The sequence below is a fragment of the Borostomias antarcticus genome (assembly GCF_949987555.1).
Source record: "Borostomias antarcticus genome assembly, chromosome: 2".
Classification (NCBI taxonomy): Eukaryota; Metazoa; Chordata; class Actinopteri; order Stomiiformes; family Stomiidae; genus Borostomias; species Borostomias antarcticus.
The window spans coordinates 20,986,836-21,011,545 of NC_140235.1; the positions used below are offsets into that span (position 1 = coordinate 20,986,836).

The window sequence follows — 24,710 nt, forward strand, 5'->3', positions numbered from 1 at the left end:
CTGCCAGGAGACACACACACACACACTGCTGTTGAGAAGCTGAGAGAGACACACACACACACCCAGAGGAGGCGCGGAGGCACTCTACAACACACACACACACAAATACACACACACAGTTAATAGTTTGGGAGGTGTGTGCTCCCATGTGTAACCACTGTAGAGACTACAATGCTGATAATCACCAAACATACACACACAGTCATATCCTGCGTGCCAGTCTTGCCTTTACAGTCTGAGGATGAGTTGGCATGAAGAGATGGCCCAGAGTCCCGATGCCACTAGGGATAGGGGCTAGCGATGTGAGCTTGCATTATGTTTCAACACCATTCTCCATTTTATTTTGGTTCCATCTTCAGTTTGCGTTTTAGAAGCTGAATTATATTAACAGGGGAATGATACCTTTTTAGTTATTTTTTTTGCGCCTCCTCTGATTTTGCTATTTAAAAAAAGAAGAAGAAAAAATGTTGTGGATGAGGGAAAAAAAAAAGATGAATTGTAGCTGTAATACTAACTTTTCAGATGATATTTTCAGAGACTAGATTGTAAAATGTCAGGGTTTTTAGATTGCTTTGGGAGGGAGGTGTATATATTGTATGAAGAGAGAAGGACCTGCTACCTTCACAGTCACCGGCCTGCAGGGTCTTTTAAAACACTATATATCTACTGCTCTGCTTTTTAAATTGTTTTATCCTTTTTACATAATTTATTTAGCTTTGTATTGTATTACTCAAATCAACTGCCTTCTCTGTAATACATTGTTGTGACCCCCTGTACTTTTGAGTGGAAAAACTAACAATGGAGTGATGCATATCATTTTATCATATACAATTAATTAAGATAAATTGTTAAATATTTATAAAGGCTTCTAAAAAGCCTTAACTGATTTGCATATCAATTCATATGTCATATTCATATCCTATTCATTCTGTACACGTTGAAATATGTTGATGACTGAATCTGAGTATAGAGCTAATCTGGACCACGTTTATACTGTTCTGTTCCATTCCCACTCTAGAGAATGTGACCACTAGAGAGACCAATAGGTAGTCGGACACATTCACTACTGCTGAAGCTACAGATGGTTTCTAATACTTCAAAACGCCAGTCACTTTGGGAACATAGTCCATTAAACGTTCTCATCTCCATTTAAATACGGTACTTTTCCTGCCCCTTGTTGTGGCGTCTTTTTTGAATGTGAACCTCACTCATATCTCTCTTATCTGGGTGTGGTCCAAATTGGCTTGTGAAGGTAGCAGGTGTTGTGTTTTTTTTTTTTTTTTTTTTTTTTTTTTTTTTTTTAAATCTGTCTTGGGTTAATTTAAATCTGACGCCACTGAAAATCCTTTATTATTGTGTGAATAATGTACAAATACCGAAAGGAAAGCGAAACTTTGGGTTGAAGCTGAGCCAGTCTATGCTTAGACCAAGCCAGTGTGTACTGCTAGTCTGTATGGGCTCGCGTCACCAGCTCTCTGCATGTATACTGCCTGAGTGGGAGAGCCTCCTGAGACGGAGTAGCTCTAACTATCTCTCCTCTATCTCTCCTCCGATCATGCATCTCTCCTCCGATTATGTATCTCTCATCCGATCATGTATCTCTCATCCGATCATGTATCTCTCATCCGATCATTCTCAATCTAGTCTTTCCTCGGCTTTACTGGCGACCAGCTCCTTGATGTGCTTCGCTGGGAGAATCATGAGAAAGAAGAGTAGCATTTAGCGTTAATTTAATGTACTTACTAATCATAGCTTTCCATGTTGCTCTCGCTGACTGAAATTCAGTTTGGACGAAAACATTTGTGAATGGCTGATATCTTCTTTTTTTTTTACTTGCCGTAGGTAAATCTTTCCAGACAAGTGGGATTCACTACATTTTAATGCAGAATAACTGTTTTGTTTTTTTTCTTTTGGGGTTATTCTCTTGGGCGGGCAGTTGTTTTTCCTAATGGATTGGAGGAAAACGGACAGAAGTGCTTAGGGTCGGGGGTCAGAGCTCATCCATGACTGTAACTAGTGAATTTGTACAACCAAAGAAGTCTATTTTGTGGTTCAGGAATAATAAAGTTTACTTTTCATTTAACAAGCTGATTCATTGCATTGTGTCTTTGTGTTCTTGGTGGATCCTAATGATCTGTTCTGTCCGATGTCATGAGCTCCAAGGTCATAAGTCAACAGGAAACATGAGCTACTCTGCACCCACACATTCTCATTCTTCAATAGATCAAGCCCACAGCAGTACTAGATCCTCTTGGTTTTTATTTTGGACAAATCATAGGAAATGATTCTTGATGGAGCACCTGTTGCTCACTGGTCTCCCTAGAGGAGCTGTGCAGCGCCCCCCTCAAGTGACCGAGAGCAGGCAGCCTGGTGTGTCCAGAGTCCCGAGGAGAGCTCTTCCGGACCGACGTCTGAGATGTGGCCCTACTGTAGGTCCTCTGCAGAGAGACGGCAGAACGAGCACAGCTGTTTATCATTTCTCTAACCTGTACAGGCTGGTCAGTCAAGAACAAAGTCTTATTTACATTATGATGGCCTGGCAGGAGTCAAATGGCTTAGGGAGGCAGGAAGCTGGGACAAAAACACGGGTTGTTCAACTGTGTGAGCATGAGACCCACCCGCTGCAGTGTCCTGTTGCGTGCGTTGTAGAAGGAGACTTCGCTGGGGCTGTCTGCGAGCAGCCCACACCGCAATCGCTCAACATGCTCCTGCTCATCCACCTCCTCCTCCTGAAGACAACACAGAATCACGCTATTCACAACAACACCACAATCAAAGTCAGTGTTTGTGATACCAAAACTAGTCGGATCATGTGTCCACTGTTCTGTATCCATGTGTCCAGACTGGGACTGACCAGACCCAAGGCCTTGTCCACGGGTATGAGACCCGGCCTGATGGGGCCTCCGGACCTCAGCAGGGCCTGTACCTCCTCGGGAAGTAGGAAGGACTCGTTATACCAGCTCTCAAACTCTGGGACACGCACAAACACACACACACACACACACACACACACACACAGTCTGTGAGCCTACAATGTATCACAATCGGCACTTTAACAGAGCATCATATTAACCACACTGACATAATTGTTCCAGTTGGCCCATTCCTGTTGCTGGCAACATCACACGTGTCCGGTGTCTTACAGAGCAGGTGGAGTGGCCTACTGTATAGCAGGTGGAGTGGCCTACTGTATATACGGCCCAGTGTGAGCTGGTGTGGCCGCTCACCGCTCACTAGGCGTGTCCTGCACTGGTCCACCAGGTGCTGACAGTAGCTGGCCTCTGCCTTGGCGCCGCGCAGCTCCTCGTACTGCTCCCGGTAGCGATCCTTCAGATCCCGCAGATGCAACACCAGAAACAGCTCCTCCTCCTCCAGCACGGGCACCCCCTCCGCAGTCACAAACTGACCTGCGGACACACACACAGAAACACACACACAGAAACATGGTGCATCGCCGTAAAATGAATGTTCCCTCCCTGTCTATCTGACAAGCCTAGGCCACACAGACAATGTGAGAAGAGCAGTGGGGTGTTCCACAAAGCTAACTGACTAAGCCTGACACCTGACAAGTAAAACCCGGAAAGCTATTTTTTTTTCCAAATTCAGTCCATGTTCCAGATTTGAAGAGTCTCCAGGTTTTACTCATTGCAAAAGTCAGGCTTACTCAGTTGGAATTAGCCTGGCGTCACCAGCCTGATCTCGCAGATCAGACTGGATATCCAACCTTTCTAACTGAATCTGCTCGAACAGAGATTTGTTCGTACCAATCACAACCGTTTATCTAATATGGGGCGGGTTTAATAAGATGACGGAACAGAGGAGCGCCGTAGAGGCATTTTCGCTGATTGGTTGTAGGTCTATCCAATTGCGTCCAGAGGCATTTTGATCTACGCCCATTGGTAACGCCCCTTGGGAATCGGAAAGCAACTGTGAGTTTCCAGACCTCCCTCCCTTTTTTGCGAATTGGGTCTGGCGAAAGCAGGCTAAGTTGGAATACTCTCACTTGTGGAATATCCCCCTGGACACAGACACACACACACACACACCCTGGCTCTGCCTGCGATCCCTCCAGTGTTGCAGGGCGGAGCTGGTGTGGTCTATCTCTCTCTTGGCCGCGTTCACGGCGTCAGTGAGCTCACGGAGGCGGCCCCGGCGGTCCAGCAACACCGCCTTGTTGTCCCACAGGATGCGGTTGATCTCACTGCCGCGCTCTGCCTTGAAGTCCTCGAACGCCTCCGCCTTCGAGGGCGGAGAGCTGCGGGCGGGGGGACACACAGTCGGCATGAGACAGAAGCCGTAGAGCGAGAGTAGAGTAGAAGTATAGAATGAACAGAATAGAATAGAACAGAAGTACAGAATAGAACAGCTCAGGGACCAAGGAAGTACTAATGCAACACAAAGCTATTTGGAAGGGGAAATACTCAGTCCTGGGGGGCTCTCTGGAGCCGGACTGCGGCCCCTGAGGCTCCTGGCCCTGGGTGTCTGGCTCCTGGCCCTCAGGGTCCCTCTGGGGGGGCAGGACAGGGTTGACCCTAGCGGGGAGCACATCCTCCACTGCCTCCTTCCTGCCCTGGCTGGACAGGCACAAGACGTGGAGAGAGAGGGGGGGTTAAGGGTAAGGCTCTACAGACACTTAGAATGTGACGGCCGTATTGGTGGTGCATTGTGTCGGAACATTCTGGACCGCAGCCACGACAGCAGACGGAAGGTAAACCAGCCGTCATTAAAATGTGTTGATACTAGCTCTCTAGTGAGATGGGAGGCGATCTGAGAGTTACTGACGTTTAAAACGCCGGAAGAATGTCTCTTCAACGAGAGGGAGAATCATAAAAGACGTAAGGCAATGTCGTTACTGTTACATTACTGTACACGTTCACGGGGGCCAGGCCAGGACACTCACCTGGACGGCTCCTTGGCCTTCTTGGCTCTGGTCCGGCCGGGGGACGGGGGGCGGACGTGTCTCAACGTCGGAGCTGCCGTCCCCACCCCGAATCCGTGGCCCTCCACCTCTCCCGCTGTGCCTTGGGGCGACCAGGGCTGCAACAGCACAGGCGACAGCATTCAGCTCTCCATCCAGAACCAGCTCACAAACAGCCTCTCAGCCTCTAGGCCTTGTGTCAAAAGCCTGTGAGGTTTTGCTTGAAATACCGATTTCACATGAAGATATACCGACGTCACAGCAGTATCTGTCCACGATGAGTGAGCAATGTGATTGTGAGCTGCAGGGCTGACCTTGGTAGCAGCAGATCCATTAGTGCTCTGGGTCTTCTCCACCAGGGTGTAGGTCCGGCTCAGCTCGGCCTTCACCTTCTGTTCCTGCTGCCTGCTCAGAACAGCACACCAGCGCTCAGATACAACAGCGCAGGCCGCTTTAGAATGGGAATTTGATTGTTGTCGTGTTTTAAACTCCCTCTTTTTCAGGGGGTCCGCGGTGGTGTGGAGGTGTAACGCATCGTGTTTCGGTGCAGCTGCCCACCGGGGACCCGGTCTCGCTAGGTCCTGAGTTCTGAGGGAGCGGCATATTGGGCTGCTGTTCACTGAGGGTGGTTACTTTGACCTCGGTTCAAGGGTTCGTCGCATCACGGAACCACAGAATTACGGTCTCGAGCTGAGAGTCGTGGAGTTGTCTCTCTCCTTCGCATCGCCAACCGGCGGGGTTGCACAACTCCTCGACAGTTAGTAAGGGGTAATTGACTACCAAATTGGGTGAAACAAGATAAAATCTGAAAATAAATTTATAGAAAACTGACTGTTTTTTTTGTTTTTTTTACGTCTTAAGTTCTAAAACTTTTTTAGATTCAGCATGTCAAATCTAAGACGGAGACTTATGACAAGACTAAAGCTCGAAAACTAGCGTCTGATCTTGAATCTGAGCCCGGCTTAACACTCGCATACAGGCTTTCTACATGATCTTAGTCATAAGTGATGTCTGTGTCAGTGAAGTCATGTTGTACTTGTTCGACTGGTGGCCATTACTCACTGTACAGCCAGCTTGAACTGAGCGAAGACCTCCTGGATCTGCCGCATGTTCACAAACTGAGGAGAGAGACCAGGCGCGAGAGAGACCAGGCATGAGAGAGACCAGGCGCGAGAGAGACCAGGCGCAAAGCAGAGAAACATACAGCGCTTTATCCAGCTCAACTGCATCAATAATTTCTATGTAGGGGATATATTGCACTTGTACTACACACAACTACACATGCATCACACGTATACATTACAACTCCTCTTAACCGAGTCGGATGTGTTGAGAGAGAGAGAGAGAGAGAGACACAGATAGAGTGTGTGTTAGCTACCAAGGCCTCTCACATTGATCTCCTCCAGGCTTCCGTCCAGGTACCCCTGCACCTGGCTCTGGATCTCCACCACCTGGGTCTCAGTCAGAGGCTCGTGGGACACGCCCACACGGTTGGCCTGGCGAATGGGAAGAGGAGCTATGATCACATCACTCACTCATGATTCAGACTCTGTCTGTGCACGATCGTAATGTGACATCTATAGAGGGATTGTAGGGTACAAACCAACCTGGAAATGCTCAGATATGCATCCCGGGGCTACCTCGCTACTGATTAATGTTATAAGAGAAAGCTGTGGTACTGTGTGTGTGTGTGTGTGTGTGTGTGTGTGTGTGTGTGCGTGTGTGTGCGCGAGTGCGTACGTGTTACATTCCGAGGTGTGAAGAGGGTCAGGTTAATGAGGTGTCTCACTGTCATACCTGGCAGCACCTGTGTTCAGTCACCCATCACCTCTAGTCCTACCAGGTTCTGTAGTCAGGTTCTGTAGTCAGGGCCTGTAGTCAGGTTCTGTAGTCAGGGCCTGTAGTCAGGTTCTGTAGTCAGATTCTGTAGTCAGGGCCTGTAGTCAGGTTCTGTAGTCAGATTCTGTAGTCAGGGCCTGTAGTCAGGTTCTGTAGTCAGGGCCTGTAGTCAGGTTCTGTAGTCAGGTTCTGTAGTCAGATTCTGTAGTCAGGGCCTGTAGTCAGGGCCTGTAGTCAGGTTCTGTAGTCAGGGCCTGTAGTCAGGTTCTGTAGTCAGATTCTGTAGTCAGGGCCTGTAGTCAGGTTCTGTAGTCAGGGCCTGTAGTCAGGTTCTGTAGTCAGGTTCTGTAGTCAGATTCTGTAGTCAGGGCCTGTAGTCAGGTTCTGTAGTCAGGGCCTGTAGTCAGGTTCTGTAGTCAGGGTTCTGTAGGAGCGCAGCAGCGTCCTTACCAGGGTGTCGTGGATGGAGAGCTCCTGTTTCAGCAGCTGGATCTCCTTCTGGAGCTTCCGGACATGGAGCTGCACACAGTGAGCGCGCCTGATCAGACCGCACCAGATCCCCCAGGATCTCACACTAGTATGCAAGTACTGAATAAAAGTATGTACTGTAGCATGTATGTAGTAGTATGTAAGTGAGAGTGTGTGTAGTATGTAGAGTATGTGAGAGTCTCACCACGGGGTCTATGTTGTGGTTCACAGCAGGGTCGGTCTTCACACGCTTCATCCTGCTAGCGAAGCGCAGGGTGGACAGCTGCAGCGAACATGGAGTGGGTCAAAGGTCATGACACACACCAGGTCTCTGTTGTAGACAGGGGCTGCGTTCCAAATTGCATACTTATACTTTTTACTATTAGTACGTACTTCAAGTGCCCTTACAAAGTATGTACTTTGCATGCAGTACACATACAAAGGGACATACTAGCCTACCGCAAGTTAATTCACAGAATGCATTTCTCACCAGCCGACAGCGATAGAGGGGATTTTAAAGCAGGCTAAAAGTTGTTATAATTTTGTCTTTTAATATGGTTAATATGTCACTATATTTTTGTTTAGATATTTTTTCAGGTGAGAAAATAACCATGTAGATTCCCAATATCTGGTCGATTTATCCAAATAACCCATGTCTGTAAATCTGTTCCTCTTCTGTTAGATAAGAGGAAAACCAAACTTGTTCATTCATCTGAAGTTATAAACTCTGGATGGTCATATGTGTCTTTATGGCGACAGGCAGGGGTTAAACTGGGCCGGAGCTCTCCAGGGCTCAGGGGTTAAACTGGGCCGGAGCTCTCCAGGGCTCAGGGGTTAAACTGGGCCGGGGCTCTCCAGGGCTCAGGGGTTAAACTGGGCCGGAGCTCTCCAGGGCTCAGGGGTTAAACTGGGCCGGGGCTCTCCAGGGCTCAGGGGTTAAACTGGGCCGGGGCTCTCCAGGGCTCAGGGGTTAAACTGGGCCGGAGCTCTCCAGGGCTCAGGGGTTAAACTGGGCCGGGGCTCTCCAGGGCTCAGGGGTTAAACTGGGCCGGAGCTCTCCAGGGCTCAGCCCCGGCACATAGGTTCCCAAATGTCATAAGCCGGAGCTCAACCTCAGCACATCTATCATCAACATTTTATTTATTTTTTCATTTTTTCTAGGATTCTTTATTGTTAAAAGAATGCAGCCATTTCATGTTTACCATCGTGATCTCACGTGCTGTTCCTATATCATCACGTGATCAGGGTCGCAATGCCAGGCTAGTGGATTGTGTGGAAAGGTGCTATTTAAGTGCAAAAAGGTGCTTTATGTATAAAAGGTGAGGCGCTGCAAGTGTAGCCACCCAGGAGAAAACGCTCCCCCCAGATAACAAATCCCAATTTAACCCCTGGCGACAGGAAGTCAAAGAACTTATCCAATAAGCTTAAACTAAACATTTCTTTGGGAACACATACAATAGTTGGCTGGCACAACCAGTTTGTTGGCATTTCGTTTTGACAACTGATGAACTGATAATGATGATACTAGAAATACTCATGTCATGCTACCACCTCATCATTGCGCTGTCAATGCACCGTCATCTGTCTGTGCCATCTCGGCAGCTCCGTGGATGTGACAAATCTTATGCTGCGCAGAGGATTGTGGGTCAGAATAGCCAGAAAAGCATGCTGGCTTGCATACTGCAATATGCGACTGGTCGTAGTAGGTCATCCTGGTATTTTTGGCATACTGCATTGGCATACAGAACTATGTATTGGAACAGACCAAATCTTTTTTTGGGATACTATATAGTATGGAAGTATGGGATTCGTAACGGAGCCAGGGCGTTACAATCAGGTATATGCCAGCTGTCTTCCTTGTTGGCATGATAGAGCCTGATACTTACAGTCTCCTCTACCTGCCGAGCCTCTCCGTAGATGTTGGCCACCAGCACTGTGTTGCAGTTCCCACCTAGACAGAGAAGGGAGGGAGAGTTGATTATCCTCCTCTCTTCAATCTATACTACATGTGGGCTATATTCTAAATAGACATACTATTCACTGATTTGAGTTTGATGTGGTATCAACACTCTGAGTCATTTGCTGTAATCAAGCGCCCAGATGTACAGATGACCCGATCATTCCTGTTTGGTGGTTGCCCGGCACCCGTCCCGTCGGCAGGCCTACCCAGCGAGTCCTTGAGGGCGTGGGTGAGCTTCGTCTGCCTGAAGGGAACGTGCTCTCTCCGCCGGTCAGCCAGGGCCAGGATGGCCTGCTCCAGGAACGACAGGGACCTGTTGATATACATGGCCTCCTTCAGCACCTGGCCCTCCGACTGGACCACACAGAGAGGACAGGCGGTCAGATAGGGGGCTTTTACGCACAAGACCTGGCAACCTTTGCCCAGTAATGGGAAAGATATTATCCCCTCAAGGTCATGCACAAGGTGGGTAGATGCACAAGGTGCAGTCAGTAATTCTACATGTGGACTTATACAGTAAGTGAAAGTTCTTCAGAAGTCACCCCGGTCTTGCTCAGTCTCTCGGAGCCGGCCAGGTCCACCAGGTTGAGCTTGGAGGTGACGTACTTGGCGTCAGACAGAGTGCGGGAGCGAGACTACAAAGCACAAGTGTTACATTTAGCCCCGTCTCTGCATTCCAACAATTGCTGAAATTATTGTTTAAAGACATAATGGTAAATGACACTCCTAATTTACATTATGCCAATGTGAATACTGAGTGCTGTGACCTTTGTGTGTGTGGGTGTGTGTGCATGCGTGTGTTTTGAGTGTGACCTCTTACCTCGATGTGCACGGTGAAGATACAGTGAGATCTGGAAGAGTTCTTGTTGAGGGCGTGAGCTCCGATGATGCGGTTCATCTCTCCCTAACGTCAAGAAGGACATTGTGGTTCAGCATCTACACGAGCAAGCACTATTTCTCCCAGCTAGGTTACGAGGTTGAGCTGTCTGGTATAGATAGATACAGTCCAGATCTGCGTCACATCATATTTGAATTCCTTTGACATACTTTGAGCGTTCGCTTGAGACTGCCTTGAGTGTCAGGTGGGTTGGGTTAACATTTTTGGGACCATCCCATTGATTCTATCATGCCAAGGAATATCAATCAAGTTCAAAGTATTTGAAATGATTTTGAATAGTATTTGGAAGTACCCGGGTCAGTAGTACTCACTTCAAAAAGCAGGTTGAGAGCCTCCTCCTCACTGCAGACCGGATGCAGGGACAGCCCTCTGATGGACACGCCCCCTCCTAGCTCCTCCACCACCGCCATGCCCCCTGGAGCCGTGCTTGGGCGACCCCGTACCGAGGAGAGCAGATCCACCAGGGTCTCGTTATAGATCTCTAGGAAGGACAGGTGCACAGCGAAGGTGTGGTCGGACCGCTGCTCCACCTCCCGGAACACCTGGGGGTTTCAATCAATCAATCAATCAATCAAAGCTTTATTTGTATAGCGCATTTCATACCCAAAGGCAACACAATGCGCTTTACAGAGAACAAGGGAGGTGGGCATACGACCCACTCTCTACATATTCCAGAGGGAAGCAAAAAATCAGTAATCCCCCGGGGGCCAGATAAGTGAGCTGTAATCAGTACGAGACGGAGACACAGCCAATGGAGTGGGCGGAGTGTGACCACCGCGAACACAGGGCAAAACTTTTTCCTCTTAATATTGTAACTATAGATATTTAGCAGAATTGGTAGCACAGGATAGCCAACAGAGGAGCTTGTGTTGCCTAATAGTTGTTAGGTTTGGTCTTGGGCGTGAGTATAACGTTACTTCCTGTAGGGCGCGAGGGATGAGTCCTCTCTGCTTGTAGCTCTCTGTGGCTCCAGTCATGGTGTAGGTCTTCCCTGCCCCGGTCTGCCCAAAACACATCACAGTGCCTGAAACAACAGGGGAAAATGAGAGATGTTCCCTTGGTTATTCAGACAGCAAGACGTCCAGCAAATGCTACGTTAACAGTCTTGTCAAACAAGTGGGCTGGCTCCGAGATGATGTTAGTGAGTGAGCGAGCTACTACCGTTGTACCCTTCCAGCGCCCCCAGAACCACCTCTCGTCCCACGCGGGCGTACACCTCTTCCTGGGACACATCGTGCAGGACGCCGTCCAGGCGGAAGGACCAGGAGCTCGGCTGGTTGTTCACCACCCCCTTCCTAGAGTCCTTCCTTTGACGGACATTCACTGTCTGAGGGGAAAAGAGAGGGAGGGAGAGGGGGACATCGTGGCACACGAAAAAGGTCATGCTCACAGTCACTCCAAAACTATTGCTTCATTTGATCTTTTAGCGCAAATGAGCTGTGTTTTGAAGCGGTGCAGCAGCTTCTAATATGTGACATATTATATGACATATATATCCGTGTGTGTGTCTGCTCGTAACATGAGATTTAGACCAATCAGGAATCACCAACACAGTTGCACAACAGCACTAGAGGGCAGTAGAGGGTGCTCATAAAACTGCACTGCTTACTTCACCACCTGGGTGTGATTTTTATTCACAAGCTCAGTGTTATCTAGACTAATGCTGTTAGCTTAATCAATAAGCATATTGCCCTGGTCACAATTAATGGTACGTTTCACAGATTCAAACTCCAAACACTGCTTGAAATGAAGTGTGCAATCACGCTTACCTGTCCATCGGATAGATATTCAATGAGCTCTTGTGCAAAGTTAGCAGTCGGTCGAATGCGAACAAACACGCTCACTTCACTGCTCCCAGTACTCATAGCGCCACACTCAGTCTGAAAAGATGCTCTTGGTCAACTTTCCCTTTAACGTGATATCTAGCGAAATGGCATGAGGGAAAACATCGTACCTGTGTTTTTGAAGTTTGGAAACGACATTAAAGGTTTAACTGACAGGTACCTGGCTCGATAGTAGCCTAAAATCACACTACCATGAAGACTTACAGCAGCACATTTCTCATGTTGACATTCGTTGTCATGGTAACAGTGGGCGTGTCTGAGAATCCAGATAATTACGCAAGAGGACAGTGGTCAGGCAGGAATAGAATAGAAGGTTTAGTTTTGACTTTAAAGGTTCCCAAATTGGCAATTTACTATCCGTAGTCTAGCAGTCAATCAGTATCATCCTCAACTATGAGGCAAATAGAATGGCAGGCAATCAGACAGACAGGCAGACGGAACGAACACTTCCTACAGTAGAGTACGGGGATGGGACAAACGCAGCAGCTCATCCACAAAACAAAGATCACATAGCCTAATCCCCGCCCATGAACAAACCACCCATAGGCCTTAGCCAGACAGATGACGTTCCTAATAAAAGCGAGTCACTGTGGGGAAACGGAACCACTGGTCCTAAGATGAAGATGAGAACAATAATTCTGCTGTGTCTGGTGGTGGGTCTTATTCTGGCGGATAAGACAATTGGGGTAAGAAAGAATATCCTTTAATACGGCTGAAAAAACTGTCAGTTATGCCTAATCAACGACAACATATGACAGCAAATTAATAAATATTGATAATTTTAAAGGTTTGACATCATAAAAATACTGATTTCAATATTGATTCATAAGTGTCTTTTGAAACAAGTTATGATTTAGTACAGAATTTAGTCTAAACGCTTATTATGGGATTAACATTAAAGTAGCCTACCAGAATTGGGGGTGGTGTCTGGGTAGTGCGTGTCCTTTGATATCGGATTTGTTCTTTAACCAGTCAATGACCTCACTAGAACAGGGTAAACTGTGTTAGTCAACAATAGTCCCTCGGCTATGATTGATTAGAGGAGCTGGCAAACAAGCCACCGTCATGTTATTGACAAAACGTATCGTGGTGTGCTCTAATACAGAGCCTAATCATATTACTGTTTTTCAGTCGCCAAGAGACCAACGATCACCTAACGATTCAAAAGGGAACAATCTACCAAGGGTAACTCCAGTGAAGGATGCTGTTGCTTCAGTCTGAAATCTGACAGAATAATAGTCAATGTTCATGGATCATGGATGTGCTACAATTTAAACAGTCTGGTCAGTGGCCTCATGTTGACAATAATAGTTATGTTAGGTTCTTGCTTTTCTTTTTTCAGAGGCGAAAAGGATCAACATATCATAACCTTGAGAATACAAAGGGATTCGTGACAGCCAAGCCAGAGGAAGATGTTGGTATGAGTACAAGTGAATGACAGAGAAGGTGAGTGCACTGGGACTCTTCCAGGGGAATCAGTTTAAGGCCGGTTGAGTCCCAACAGTCTTCATTGGCTCCTCTCCTTTGTGACACTTAAATATTTCCACCTGTTGAAGTGATGAGGAAGCAAGTTAGGAACACCAATGAGGAGTGTTGGGACAAGACTAGTCTGTGGGTCTAATATGATGACCTGAATATGCCTTTCCTTTATTTCTCTTTGCAAGGTAAATTATTCCTTGGCAAAGATGCAACAGGGAGGCCAAACTCAACAACCACCCTGAACAAACTACACCACAGCTTGAAGAGACCAAATGGCTCCAAGGCATATTTTAACCCTTAAGTGTAGCATGCATTGTATATCGAAATAAACGTTGATTTACCGCTGTGAAATTCCTTTCTGTTCAAAAACTCAGACAAGACACAAATCACAAGGATGATTTTTATTTTGAGTTCAACAGGTCTCAGATTCAGTCTACATCCAGCCAGTGTTTTGGCAGGTTAGGGCCCACAGGATGTTTCCAAGATGGCCCTCTAACTCAGCAATTCTTTATCATACTCTAAGATTCATAACATTTTGAAATAGCCTTGATTAAGATCTGTATGTGCTCCAGACAGCTGGCCATGACTAGCAAGTTGTCTACAAAAACATCTACAGCTATACATGTCTAGCCAGTGATAGAGGGCTGTCCGAAGCACATACAGATCTAGATCCAGGATCATTTGAATGGCTTTGACAGAAACATGAACACAACTCCAGCCCTCCTAACCCATTGTTCCACCTAAGAAACACAAGCTATTCCAAACCATCTGATCCTATGGAATATTCTCTAGAAAAGCATCCTCCCTCCACCTTTTCCTTGGGAAATCACTGATCTGACAGGATGGGCATCGGCTATGTCCCGTCACCTGTCCAGTCAATCAGATCACTGGTTGAGACACTGGAAGGATGCATTTGAGAGAATTCAAACAGGGCCTGGGTCACACGTCTGGCTCACTAGAGACACATCAGCTGCTTTTGGTGCCAGATAGGAAAGTCACTTCAGCCACTGAAGCTCTCCAGAAACAGGGTTACATATATGGGGTATATACCTGCTCTAAAACATTTCAATGAAGTGCTGAGACCCCATCTTCCATGAATAAAACCCGTCTGATGAAGGAACAGGGATGACTTATGCTGCATGAGTTTCTATGCCTAGTTGGGAGACATGAGCAATGCAATGGATAGGAACAAAAAAAAGAAGATATGCAATCAAAATGATGTAACAGGATGAAGACTAGTTTCCATGGGGTAATACAGATGGCATCAATTAGTCAAATGTTTATTACAGGCTGCTGCAGCCAGTGTTGTCTTTAACATATAGGGGGTCGATATGCCCTTAAACCCAATTCAACACTAGACCTCCTTCTTTACACTGACTTAACACCTAGGTGGAAACACTGCCTACCAGAAAGTCAACACATTTACCAAAAGGAATGACTTCAGATTAGAAATTAGAAGTTTTAATAACTGGTTTGTCGGTGTTAAAGAAAGCCAAAAAAACGGGGGTAGCAAGAAAACAGTGGATATAATGTAGCTGGAGTTGTTCAGACAAACTACAACTCAGCACTACATTCTTGAACAGAGGTTTTTTTTCTCAGAGTGGTGGGATCCACAGGCAGCCGACAGCCCATGAAGACGACGTGCTAGCAAGCTTCTCTTCAGAAGACAAAGCAGTTTCTCTCTCTTTACAGTAAGGCCACTTTTAATAGTAATTCTATATGAGGACCATAACCTTTATTCCTTGTCCACAGATCTTTGCAGAGTCTCATTATCGAGGGTCTTCAAGTTTCTAGGTGAAAGAGCTTGGCGGTCATCTTCTGTGGGGGCTGGTGGTAGCCCCCCCCCCAATCCTCTGCCCATCACAGGCTAAAGCCCAGCCAACATGGTCACCACAGCTATGCCACGGAGGTAGTCTCCCCCCACCTCTCGTGCCCCAAACTGTAGCTCAAACACACACACCCTCAGAAAACCATGTGCAGTTCTGGCTATTACGATCTCGCAAAAAATATATCTATTTCAACAGAAGTTCATAAAATCATCATCTCGCAAGAATTCGTCATCGATCCTCTGTGGCTTTATCAAAGCAAGTTGAGAAGTCCAGAGAGAAGTTGTAGAACACAACTGCTGCTCCGATTACAATCCACAAAAGACAACAATACGTTGTCCTTTGTTGTTGTTGTTGTTGTTGCTGCTGCTGCTGCAGCAGCGTCGTTCATATGGGTGTATCATGTACAATTGATTATTTTCTTTCACCACAGCCCCTTGAGATGCGGTCCTTCAGTCCTTTCAAGTGCTTGCTTGTGTGTGCGTGTGTTTGTGTGTTTTGTAGGTATGGTGTATCAATATCATGAGAGCATGTGTACATCCATGTATGGGTGTGTGTGTTTGTCTCAGAACGTGCCAATGTGGTGTATAGGAGTGCCTGTGTGTGTGTGTGTGTGTGTGTGGGTGCATGTGTGTGCGTGTGTGTTCTGTGGTGTGAGAGAATGATCTGTGTGGTGGTGGTGGTGGCAGCGCCCGCTTTGTCAGGCCTGCTCTAACACACATCTGTAGTTCAGCTTCCCTCTGGGGTTTGGGGTGGGAGGTGGGGGGCCGGGCAGGACCGCGCTGGATGGGCAGGGGAGTGGCGGGGCGTGGGGGCGGAGGGGGTGGGGGGGGCAGGAGAGAGGGGCTTACTTGGCCCCCAGGATAGCGTACTGGTTATCAAGCTGCAGCTGCTGCATGGTAGCGCCGCCACCTTCCTCTCTGCCACGGCTCTTGTGCTTCACCACTTCAAAGGTCTTCTCCATTTCTCTGTCCCTGAAACGGCCAACACCAAGCATGACCGGGTCAACGCAATCGACACAATAGTGTATGTCAAAAACACGGTGTGTGTGTGTGTGTGGCCTTAACAGTGGCTGCCTAGGCGTACTTACTTGCGAGTCTCCACGTGTTTGGCGGTCGCCGCCAGAGAGGGGAACTGCGTGTCGCTGTTGATCTCCGGAGGGCCCTGGGTGGGGCCTCGCTTGGTGGTGGTCAGCCGGGCCCCTGGGGGGCGATACACTCCTGCAGGCTTGGCCTCAGGCACCTCCACTTCCTCTGCAGAGGAAAGAGGGGGGACAACAACTACCAAGTTGAACATGGGGCACCGCACTTTGTCTCCCATGCATTTTAAATAGCGTGGTGCTGTTATTGTATAATTTGTGAGTTTATATTTGTCAATAAATATGAGCAGAGTGATTTTTCCATAGTGCAAAGGATAGAGGAGCCTTTACTCACCCACAGGGGTAGCGGGGGCAGCTGGCGCGGCACCAGACTTGTTCCAGGGACCAGACACTTTGTCCCCAGAGACCAGGATGATCTCTCCATCGTCACCAACCTCCTCCCTCTCGTACTCCTCCTCTTCCTTCTCATCACTGCCAAAACCACCAGACACAGTCAGACACAAGATGTGGTTATGCAAGTACAGGTACTGCAGTAAGCCACCAGATACGTGAAAGGGCGAGACGACAGGCAAACGTGGCATCTGGGACAACTGGTGAAGACGCGCAAGAGGGTACAGCCCTATCTCTTCTCCCTCCATCTTACCTGATCTGCAGGGCCTGCAGTCGGAGCCCACTGTAATCCACCTCCTTCTGCTCAAACTCCTTCCATTCCTCCTCGTCCTCCTGCAGACAAGACATTATATAATTTCCAGTGACAGCAGAGAGGTGTTAAATTCGGACAGTTCTTGGTGCATCATGCCCACACACCTTAACGTTAAAAACCAAATATTATTTCGTTCAAACGCAGATTGCGTGAGCAGCTGGTGGGCAATGGACGTTTCCCATGGGCAATCCTGAACATTGAGTCTGACAACAAACGTTAGATGTGATCAACAAGACCTAGAAAGTAATACGATTTACGATCTATCGAAAATGACAAATTAACCAAAGAAATACCGTTTAACGTTGACTGGCTAACTATGCCATTCCAATGAACCACCAGGCCTACGCCCTAACGTTACTAGCTAGATGGCTTAGTTAGCATGGCCGGCTAGCCAGGTTAATGTTACCTTCTCAATCTGCGCATCTTGGTTTTCATTTTTCGTTGATTTCTCCTTTTCCTTTTTATTCTTTTTCAGGACAACGGGCGCGGGTCCCGCTCCAGTTTCCTTTCCCTTCCCCTTCTCTTTCTTCTTCTTCTTATCCCTCTTGGCAAAGAAATCATCCAGGCTCTTCTCCGCACCAACACCAGTTGTAGCAACATCCGCCATTTTCAAAGAGCAACCTCGCTAGCTAGCTAGAGACCCAATGACTAATCTGAAAACGACTAGTGAAAATACCCTATAAAATCGGGTTGAAGACTCGGCTTGGTTTCGTAGACAACAGGAGATATTGCACGATTTAAACGCTGCCGTGATTATCAAAATGAAGAGACTCCACACGCCTGTTTTTCAATGCCACATTTACTAACTAGCTCTAGCTAAGCTAACAAGCTGGCTGTCCACCGTGAGATCGCACACGACTGACTGACTGACTGTAATATCTGCCGGATGTACAGCAGACGCATTTCAGACTGCCCCGGATACAAACATCCACGAGACTCGTATGATAGACATGCTGAATAACCAATCGACTAAAAGAGATACATTGTCTCTTGTGTTTATGTAACCTATCACATTTTAACCGGGTGTAAAGACCCACCCATTCTTTTGCAGGGTACCACGAGGTTTATTCATGTGGCAGTGGGTCTTTAGTGGAAAAAAATTACCATCATAATATAAATGTTTGGCAAATTGGACCACTATTATACAGCATTATAAGAGATGATCCCATGTTATTTTCAACAAATCATCTATTCAAACATCTCTCATTTTTCCTTTGCCTACTGTTACTGCTTTCTTTTATACACATAGCCAACAACACATGTAGGCTATTTGTAGGCCTATTCTCTCCATCAAAGGTTTGGCATGAATGGAATCACAGATAACATTGTTATTGCAAACATTGGACATAATCAAGCAGAGTATAGTTTATCTTGTGACAAGTATGGCTCAAAGCCGTATATATAATTAAATTAGATTATTCTATTATGATACCGCCCTTGTGTGGTAATACTGCCACAACCAATGACCACTGGACATGGCCTAGGATCAGGATTCTATATCAATGGACCATTGGTCAGATCCAGCACAGATGAACAAAGAACATTCTATAGCACTGAATAGTTTAGCTGTGGTCAGCAAGACACCTACCTAGTGTTTTGTCATAGTGGTTGAAAGTATGTTTGTTATGTTATCATTATCCCACATATAGGCCTATAGGCCATGCGGCTACTCCCTCCCTTATGTATAGTATTCTCATTTTGTGGGCTATGCTCATCAAAATCCCAGCTAGAAACAAGACAGATGTTTTCCCAAGCGTTTCTCTTTTATTGCTCAGCAGTAAAAAGTACAGTGTTTATGCTACAATAAAAAAGACATGACGTTGGACACAAGGTACTGCCCCAGCTTCCCATTCTACATACAGTAGCCTACTGTGGAATAATGACCTTTCTAATGACTCTTGATTACTGTCCCTTGCAGTGACAAACTTCCAACAGATCAAGATGTTAACATTATCAATGGCATGGTGTATCATTTTCAACATAATCCTCCATGGTTGCATGAATGAGCTGGCAATAACAGACAGGCAGCATTTCACAATTTAAGACAGAATTTGTGAGGAAAAAGCAATGGTAAAGCATGATAAATGAAATTGATTTGATGATGAAAATATGCATTCGATTGAACTGTCACTGCATGTGCTCACAGTAAATATTCTGGATGAAAATATCTCAGTGTTTTCATTGGTCAGTTATAATCAAACATCATTCAATAGGCCTACCTGTACATTACAGTAATTCACACAGTTTACTTGCATGGACAAAGACTGAAGCCTATGGATGGACGAGGTTAGAAAACGTAATTATTTCCTACAGAATAGTGATGAAAACTTCCCCTACACTAGATGCTTCAATCAGAACTCCATTCCATAACACAAATTCTAACACACACGTACACACACACACACGCACACACAGAATAAACTAGACATGTAGATATAACAGGGATGTTGTTTATTTGAACACCAATCATCTGGTTTGTGCTCAGATTGATTTAATAACGAATTATATCACAGTATATCATATAGTGTAGTGTATGTTATTCCTTGATCAAATCCAATTACTCTAACAAAATAAACACACTGAATGCGGTAATAGTAGGCTATAGAACCAAAGAACAAAGCAAATTAATGCACATTTTCTTGAGCTTTGGAAAAAGGTGTGCGGTGTAATTTTACATGACATTACAGTAATAACCTTATTATGTGTGAATTTCAGCACTTGCAATGTAGACGTTTTATATAAAATTGTAATACACACGCATAATATGTGACACCCAGACCAACTAGCACATAGAGAGCCACACCAGCTTGACACATTAGTTAAGACAAGTTGAGACATCTATGTGGTCCCTCTACTGAGAGGCTGGTAACAAACAAAGGGAAAAGCCTTTCAAATCCTGTCCAGAGACCCCCAACCAACACATCTCAGATTCATCCCCCCCCACCCCCCAACCACCACATCTCAGATTCATCCCCCCCACCCCCCACCCCCAACCACCACATCTCAGATTCATCCCCCCCACCCCCCACCCCCCAACCACCACATCTCAGATTCATCCCCCCCACCCCCCACCCCCAACCACCACATCTCAGATTCATCCCCCCCCACCCCCCAACCACCACATCTCAGATTCATCCCCCCCACCCCCCAACCACCACATCTCAGATTCATCCCCCCCACCCCCCAACCAACACATCTCAGATTCATCCCCCCCCACCCCCCACCCCCAACCACCACATCTCAGATTCATCCCCCCCCACCCCCCACCCCCCAACTACAAAAGCTCACACAATAATACTTGTATTTCCATTCTACTAAGACTTACAAATCCAGCTCCAGACCTTCCAATCCCCTCAAGTGCGCAGGTGCGGAATTCAAGTTCAACAGGCTTTTAAGTAAGTGTTTTGGGTTTGATTGAAAATAAATGTTTAAATGTTTTTATTTTTATTTTTTATTTTTTTTTACAGCATTTTTCTCTCTAAAGCAGAATCAGAATTCAAGTGGCAACACCCACAATGCAATCAAGCTGCTGTAACAAAACTGAAACCACACATACTGTGTATTTTATAAAGACATAAAAACCCTTATCACAATTAAGCATTTGTAGAAAATGTACATCAGAAAAATATGTGGGGCCTCACCCTCATAGTAAATATTTACTGTTTATTTCTCTCTTCCTTTAGGCTCATCTTCGTAGTCTTACTGTACAGTATAAAGTGGAGTCTCTGAAGATTTATCACACGTATAAAAATGACAACAACAGTGGGAGGAGGGGAAGGAAGAAAGCCGTGGAGAGGAGACTTTTATTTTGACAGTCTGGTTCTGGCGGTGTCAGGATATGGCCTCCAGCATCAGCTCTCTCTAAATGTCGGAGGCTTTGTCTCTGTTGATGAAGAGGGTTTCCTGACAGAAGGGGTTAACCAGCACCACGCCACTATCACTGTAGTCTCCATTAGGGGGCAGACAGGTCTCCTGCTCCTACAAACACACACACAGACACATCAAAATGGGGCCCCTGAATCCTTAAGCCTAGTTTATATACTGTATAAAACAAGCTATGGCTCATGACTGTCAATGCCCGGAGCTGTGAGCCATGAGCCATAGCTTGTCTTATACAATAAAAGCTATAGGCTTTACTCCTCTCCTTGAGATAATATCAGACATAACATGATTGGATAGGTGACAGTGACATAGCTATCACCAATCCAGTCCTATTAGATTAGGGATTTTCCAAGGGAGGGACGTCCACATTTGCCGCAAAGAGTCTTATTAATGACCTTGAATACTACAAAATAACACTACAATAAGGCATTCCGGACGCACGATCACAGAGACTAGCTAGTCCTAAAGGCTGCTGAAAAACAGGCAGAGGGGTTTTGTATGTCTAAGCACACTAGACATCACTCCAGCTGGGGCTGTATTTGACATGGAGGACAGAGGATATATGGGGCTAATAAAACTAGCAGAACAGAGCAAGAGAATAGACAGAGGGAGAGAAATACAGGGAGGGGCAGCTGAGCAGAGGAACAGAAAAGAAGGGAGGGGTGACTGAGCGATGTAACAGAGGAAGGAGAGAGGGAGGAGAGAGGGAGTGAGAGAAATCTTCCGGTGGGGATGACTCAGCAGTAGCGCGGTGCCATGGTGGAGCATAAGGGAGAGAATAATGCCAGAGTGACAGAGATGATTAGCTCTACAGAGGGCGCAGGGAGAGGAGAGGGAGGGAGGAGAGGGAGGGAGGGAGGAGAGGGAGGGAGGAGAGGGAGGGAGGGAGGAGAGGGGCCATTCCACCAAGTAATATCCACCCTCTGATGAATATGGCACTGACATAATATGAATAAGAATTATGTCAAATTCCACAGTCAGCCCTGGGACTAGCTAGGATTGGTATAACATGAATGTAAACAATTATGAATATGAGAGCTTAAGGGTGGTGGAGGGAGAAATATGGTGGTGACTACAAGGGGGAGTCCTTAGTCTACGAGGCAGAGCTGTTATTCCAGAGGAGGGAATTCTAGGAGCTACCGTCTGCTCTACACGGAGCACGGAGACAACACCTGCATGTCACCGACAGGGGCGCCCTAAGCACGTCCCGGCCCCGCCATCACACTCCTGTACCATCGCAGGGGAACGGCAAATGGAGGGAGAGCGAGCGACGGAGGGAGCCAATCGGAGGAGGGATCCGAGAAAAAGAGGCGGTCAGGGAAAAGAAGAAGAGAGGAGATGAAAAGTGATGTGACATCATCAACAGTGGCTGTTAGGAGTTGAGATGATGTGCATGTGCTGAGAAGCAGACATAAAGCATTCACACCAACATACTAGTTGAAGTTTGATACTATGCAGTACCATCAAGGAAACAGCAGAGGGCACTGTAGTCCACAAAATAAATAGCCCTGTTGACCTATGGCTATATTGTAGTCATCCTACTGTCAGGACATGTGCATCCTTCAGTAATAACAGATACTAACATATTGATGGGGTCTATAAAGTCGCAGTGTAAAATATGCATTGGAGATACAGTACATTTCTATTGTTTTTTCTTAAATCGTAAATGATATATCCTGTCACCTAATCGAATCACACTGACTGGCTCCATCGTGGGGCAACAACTGGATAGCCTGGAGTCTGTGGCAGAGAGGAGGATGAGGGACAAACTGAAGTCTATCCTAGACAACCTCTCCCATCCCCTCTATGGCGAGCTGTGGCAGATGGGGAGCACTTTCAGCCAAAGACTCATCCCACCCAGGTGCAATAATTGCATAGTTCAGACCTTCCTTTGTGCCAGCAGCCAGCAGGCTATACAACAGTGCCTGAGTGTTCCGTGTGTCATAGAGGTGTTCACGTATGTCTGTATACATGTGTATTACTACATATATCTAGACAGCCGGTAGGTAGGTAGGTAGGTGAGGTAGGTAGGTAGGGAGGTAGGTATGGAGGTAGGTAGGTAGGTAGGTAGGTAGGGAGGTAGGTGGGAGGGAGGGAGGTAGGTAGGTAGGTGAGGTAGGTAGGTAGGTAGGTGAGGTAGGTAGGTAGGTAGGTAGGTAGGGAGGTAGGTAGGGAGGTAGGTAGGTAGGGAGGTAGGTAGGGAGGTAGGTGGGAGGGAGGTAGGTAGGTAGGTAGGTAGGTAGGTAGGTAGGTAGGGAGGTAGGTGGGAAGGAGGTAGGTAGGTAGGTAGGTAGTTAGGTATGTATGTATGTACAGTATGTATGCCTTTCTGTAATCTTCAACTGCTGAAATATCTAATTTCCCCCTGGGGGTATCAATTAATTATCTTATCTTATCTTAAAGCATGTAAGAGAGACGTCCAATACAAGCACTGTGACATTTCCAATATTGTGAGTGAGCTGTACAGGAACTGATGGGCTGGGCTGAGATTAATTCAATTCAGTCAGTCCAGGAAGTGAGTCACAGTCTATCTTAAAATGCCACAAAAAGTTGATGTTATTACAAAATTGCTATTTCAATTAAAGTTCTGAATTGATGGATTTTTATATTGAACTGTTTCCTCTTCACTAGCTGTGTGTGTGTGTGTGTGTGTGTGTGCGTGAGTGAGTGTGTGTGTGTGTGTGTGTGTGTATGTGCGTGCATGAGTGAGTGTGTGTGTGTGAGGGAGTATGTGTGTGTATGTGAGTGAGTGTGTGTGTGTGTGTGTGTGTGTGTGTGCGTGCGTGCGTGCGTGCGTTAGTGAGTGTGTGTGTGTGTGTGTGTGTGTGAGTGAGTGAGTATGTGTGTATGTGAGTGAGTGAGTGTGTGTGTCTGTGTGTTGTGCGTCGCCTACCTCTGCCGTCTCCAGGGACTGGATCTCTCTGGGCAGCTCCACAGCGTGCCTGCTGAAGTAGTCCATGGTGATGGCGTTGTTCCAGTAGCTCAGGTTGTTCTCCTGGCTCGATGACTTCTTCTTCCTCCTCATGCAACAAATGGTCAGCAGCACCGCTAAGAGGAGGACCCGGAGAGAAATGGGGGGGGGGGTATGGAGTCAGCAGAGAGGAGGTAGACAGCAGGAGAGAGAGAGGGAGGGATAGAGGGAGAGAGATCGAAAGAGAAGGTAGAGATATTAGAGAGTACCGTAAGACCAGGGTTTATAAAATGTTAACATGACTCAACGAGTACTGTAAGAGCTGCTCATACTCATAATTCATGTGTTCTTACATCCCTGTGATGACTCATTCAAAAACCGACACAATTGTAATTTTCACTCAAACGTTTTTTGGACTTAGAAGCAGTTTTTTTTCTCCAGAGAGAGCCTTAGATCTGGGTACTCACAGCAGGAGGACACAGGCACACTGATGGCCAGCACGATCCACACAATGTCCATCTTACTGAGGCAGATGGTCGCCCGTGCCAACGGAGAGTCCAGAGCCGGGCCCGACCCGTTGCCAGGACCCCGTGTGGTGGCCGGCACCTGCCTGTTCAGGAAATTGCCGCTGTCGGTGGAGGTGGGCGCCGGGTCTGACGAGCTGTTTCCGTTGTCGGAGGAGGAGGGGGGCAGCCCCTGGGCGGAGCTGCTGTTAACGAGGAGGCCGCCCTCGGTGGCGTTCCCTGGCCAGCCGCCAAACGGGGCGTCTTCGTCTGTGGCGTTACCCTGAGGGGCCACGACGCGGGGAGGGTCGCTTCCTGTGGCGACAACCTCCTCTGCCGTGGTATGATTGGCCACGGTGACGGTAGGTGAGACTGGGGGG

The 24,710-nt window shown here is 46.9% G+C and overlaps 3 protein-coding genes and 1 long non-coding RNA gene across 4 annotated transcripts in view; 1 reads left to right on the forward strand and 3 right to left on the reverse strand.

Moving 5' to 3' along the window:
• Positions 1–2,223: 2,223 nt before the first annotated feature.
• Positions 2,224–12,237, reverse strand: kif9 (kinesin family member 9). Its single transcript, XM_084461258.1, has 20 exons — positions 11,853–12,237; positions 11,245–11,410; positions 11,001–11,107; positions 10,395–10,625; positions 10,006–10,089; positions 9,728–9,820; positions 9,392–9,539; positions 9,112–9,176; positions 7,431–7,508; positions 7,208–7,276; positions 6,310–6,414; positions 5,981–6,036; positions 5,233–5,323; positions 4,901–5,037; positions 4,422–4,574; positions 4,047–4,255; positions 3,228–3,407; positions 2,855–2,970; positions 2,619–2,729; positions 2,224–2,438 (listed from the first exon to the last, which is right to left on the reverse strand). The coding sequence occupies exons 1-20, from the start codon at positions 11,946–11,948 to the stop codon at positions 2,259–2,261; spliced, it is 2,475 nt and encodes an 824-aa protein (XP_084317384.1). The 5' UTR covers positions 11,949–12,237; the 3' UTR covers positions 2,224–2,258.
• Positions 12,238–12,474: 237 nt separating this feature from the next.
• Positions 12,475–13,751, forward strand: LOC311328275. The gene is made up of 4 exons (XR_014631197.1): positions 12,475–12,613; positions 13,059–13,112; positions 13,270–13,373; positions 13,592–13,751. It is a non-coding gene; the product is annotated as an uncharacterized lncRNA (long non-coding RNA).
• Positions 13,752–13,858: 107 nt separating this feature from the next.
• Positions 13,859–17,882, reverse strand: cdv3 (carnitine deficiency-associated gene expressed in ventricle 3). Its single transcript, XM_084461259.1, has 5 exons — positions 17,441–17,882; positions 16,975–17,054; positions 16,666–16,802; positions 16,323–16,485; positions 13,859–16,206 (listed from the first exon to the last, which is right to left on the reverse strand). Exons 1-5 carry the CDS (start codon positions 17,639–17,641, stop codon positions 16,080–16,082), a joined length of 708 nt encoding a protein of 235 aa, XP_084317385.1. The 5' UTR covers positions 17,642–17,882; the 3' UTR covers positions 13,859–16,079.
• A 2,439-nt stretch (positions 17,883–20,321) lies between these two features.
• The window catches only part of tmem108 (transmembrane protein 108), a 44,812-nt gene continuing 40,423 nt past the window's right edge, over positions 20,322–24,710 (reverse strand). The window contains exons 3-5 of the mRNA XM_084461285.1: positions 24,295–24,710; positions 23,810–23,964; positions 20,322–21,012 (exon numbers count right to left, since the gene is read on the reverse strand). The exon at positions 24,295–24,710 is cut by the window's right edge and continues 952 nt beyond it. Coding sequence (XP_084317411.1) covers positions 20,896–21,012; positions 23,810–23,964; positions 24,295–24,710 — 688 coding nt within the window. The 3' untranslated portion in view covers positions 20,322–20,895. The remainder of the gene's footprint in view (positions 21,013–23,809; positions 23,965–24,294) is intronic.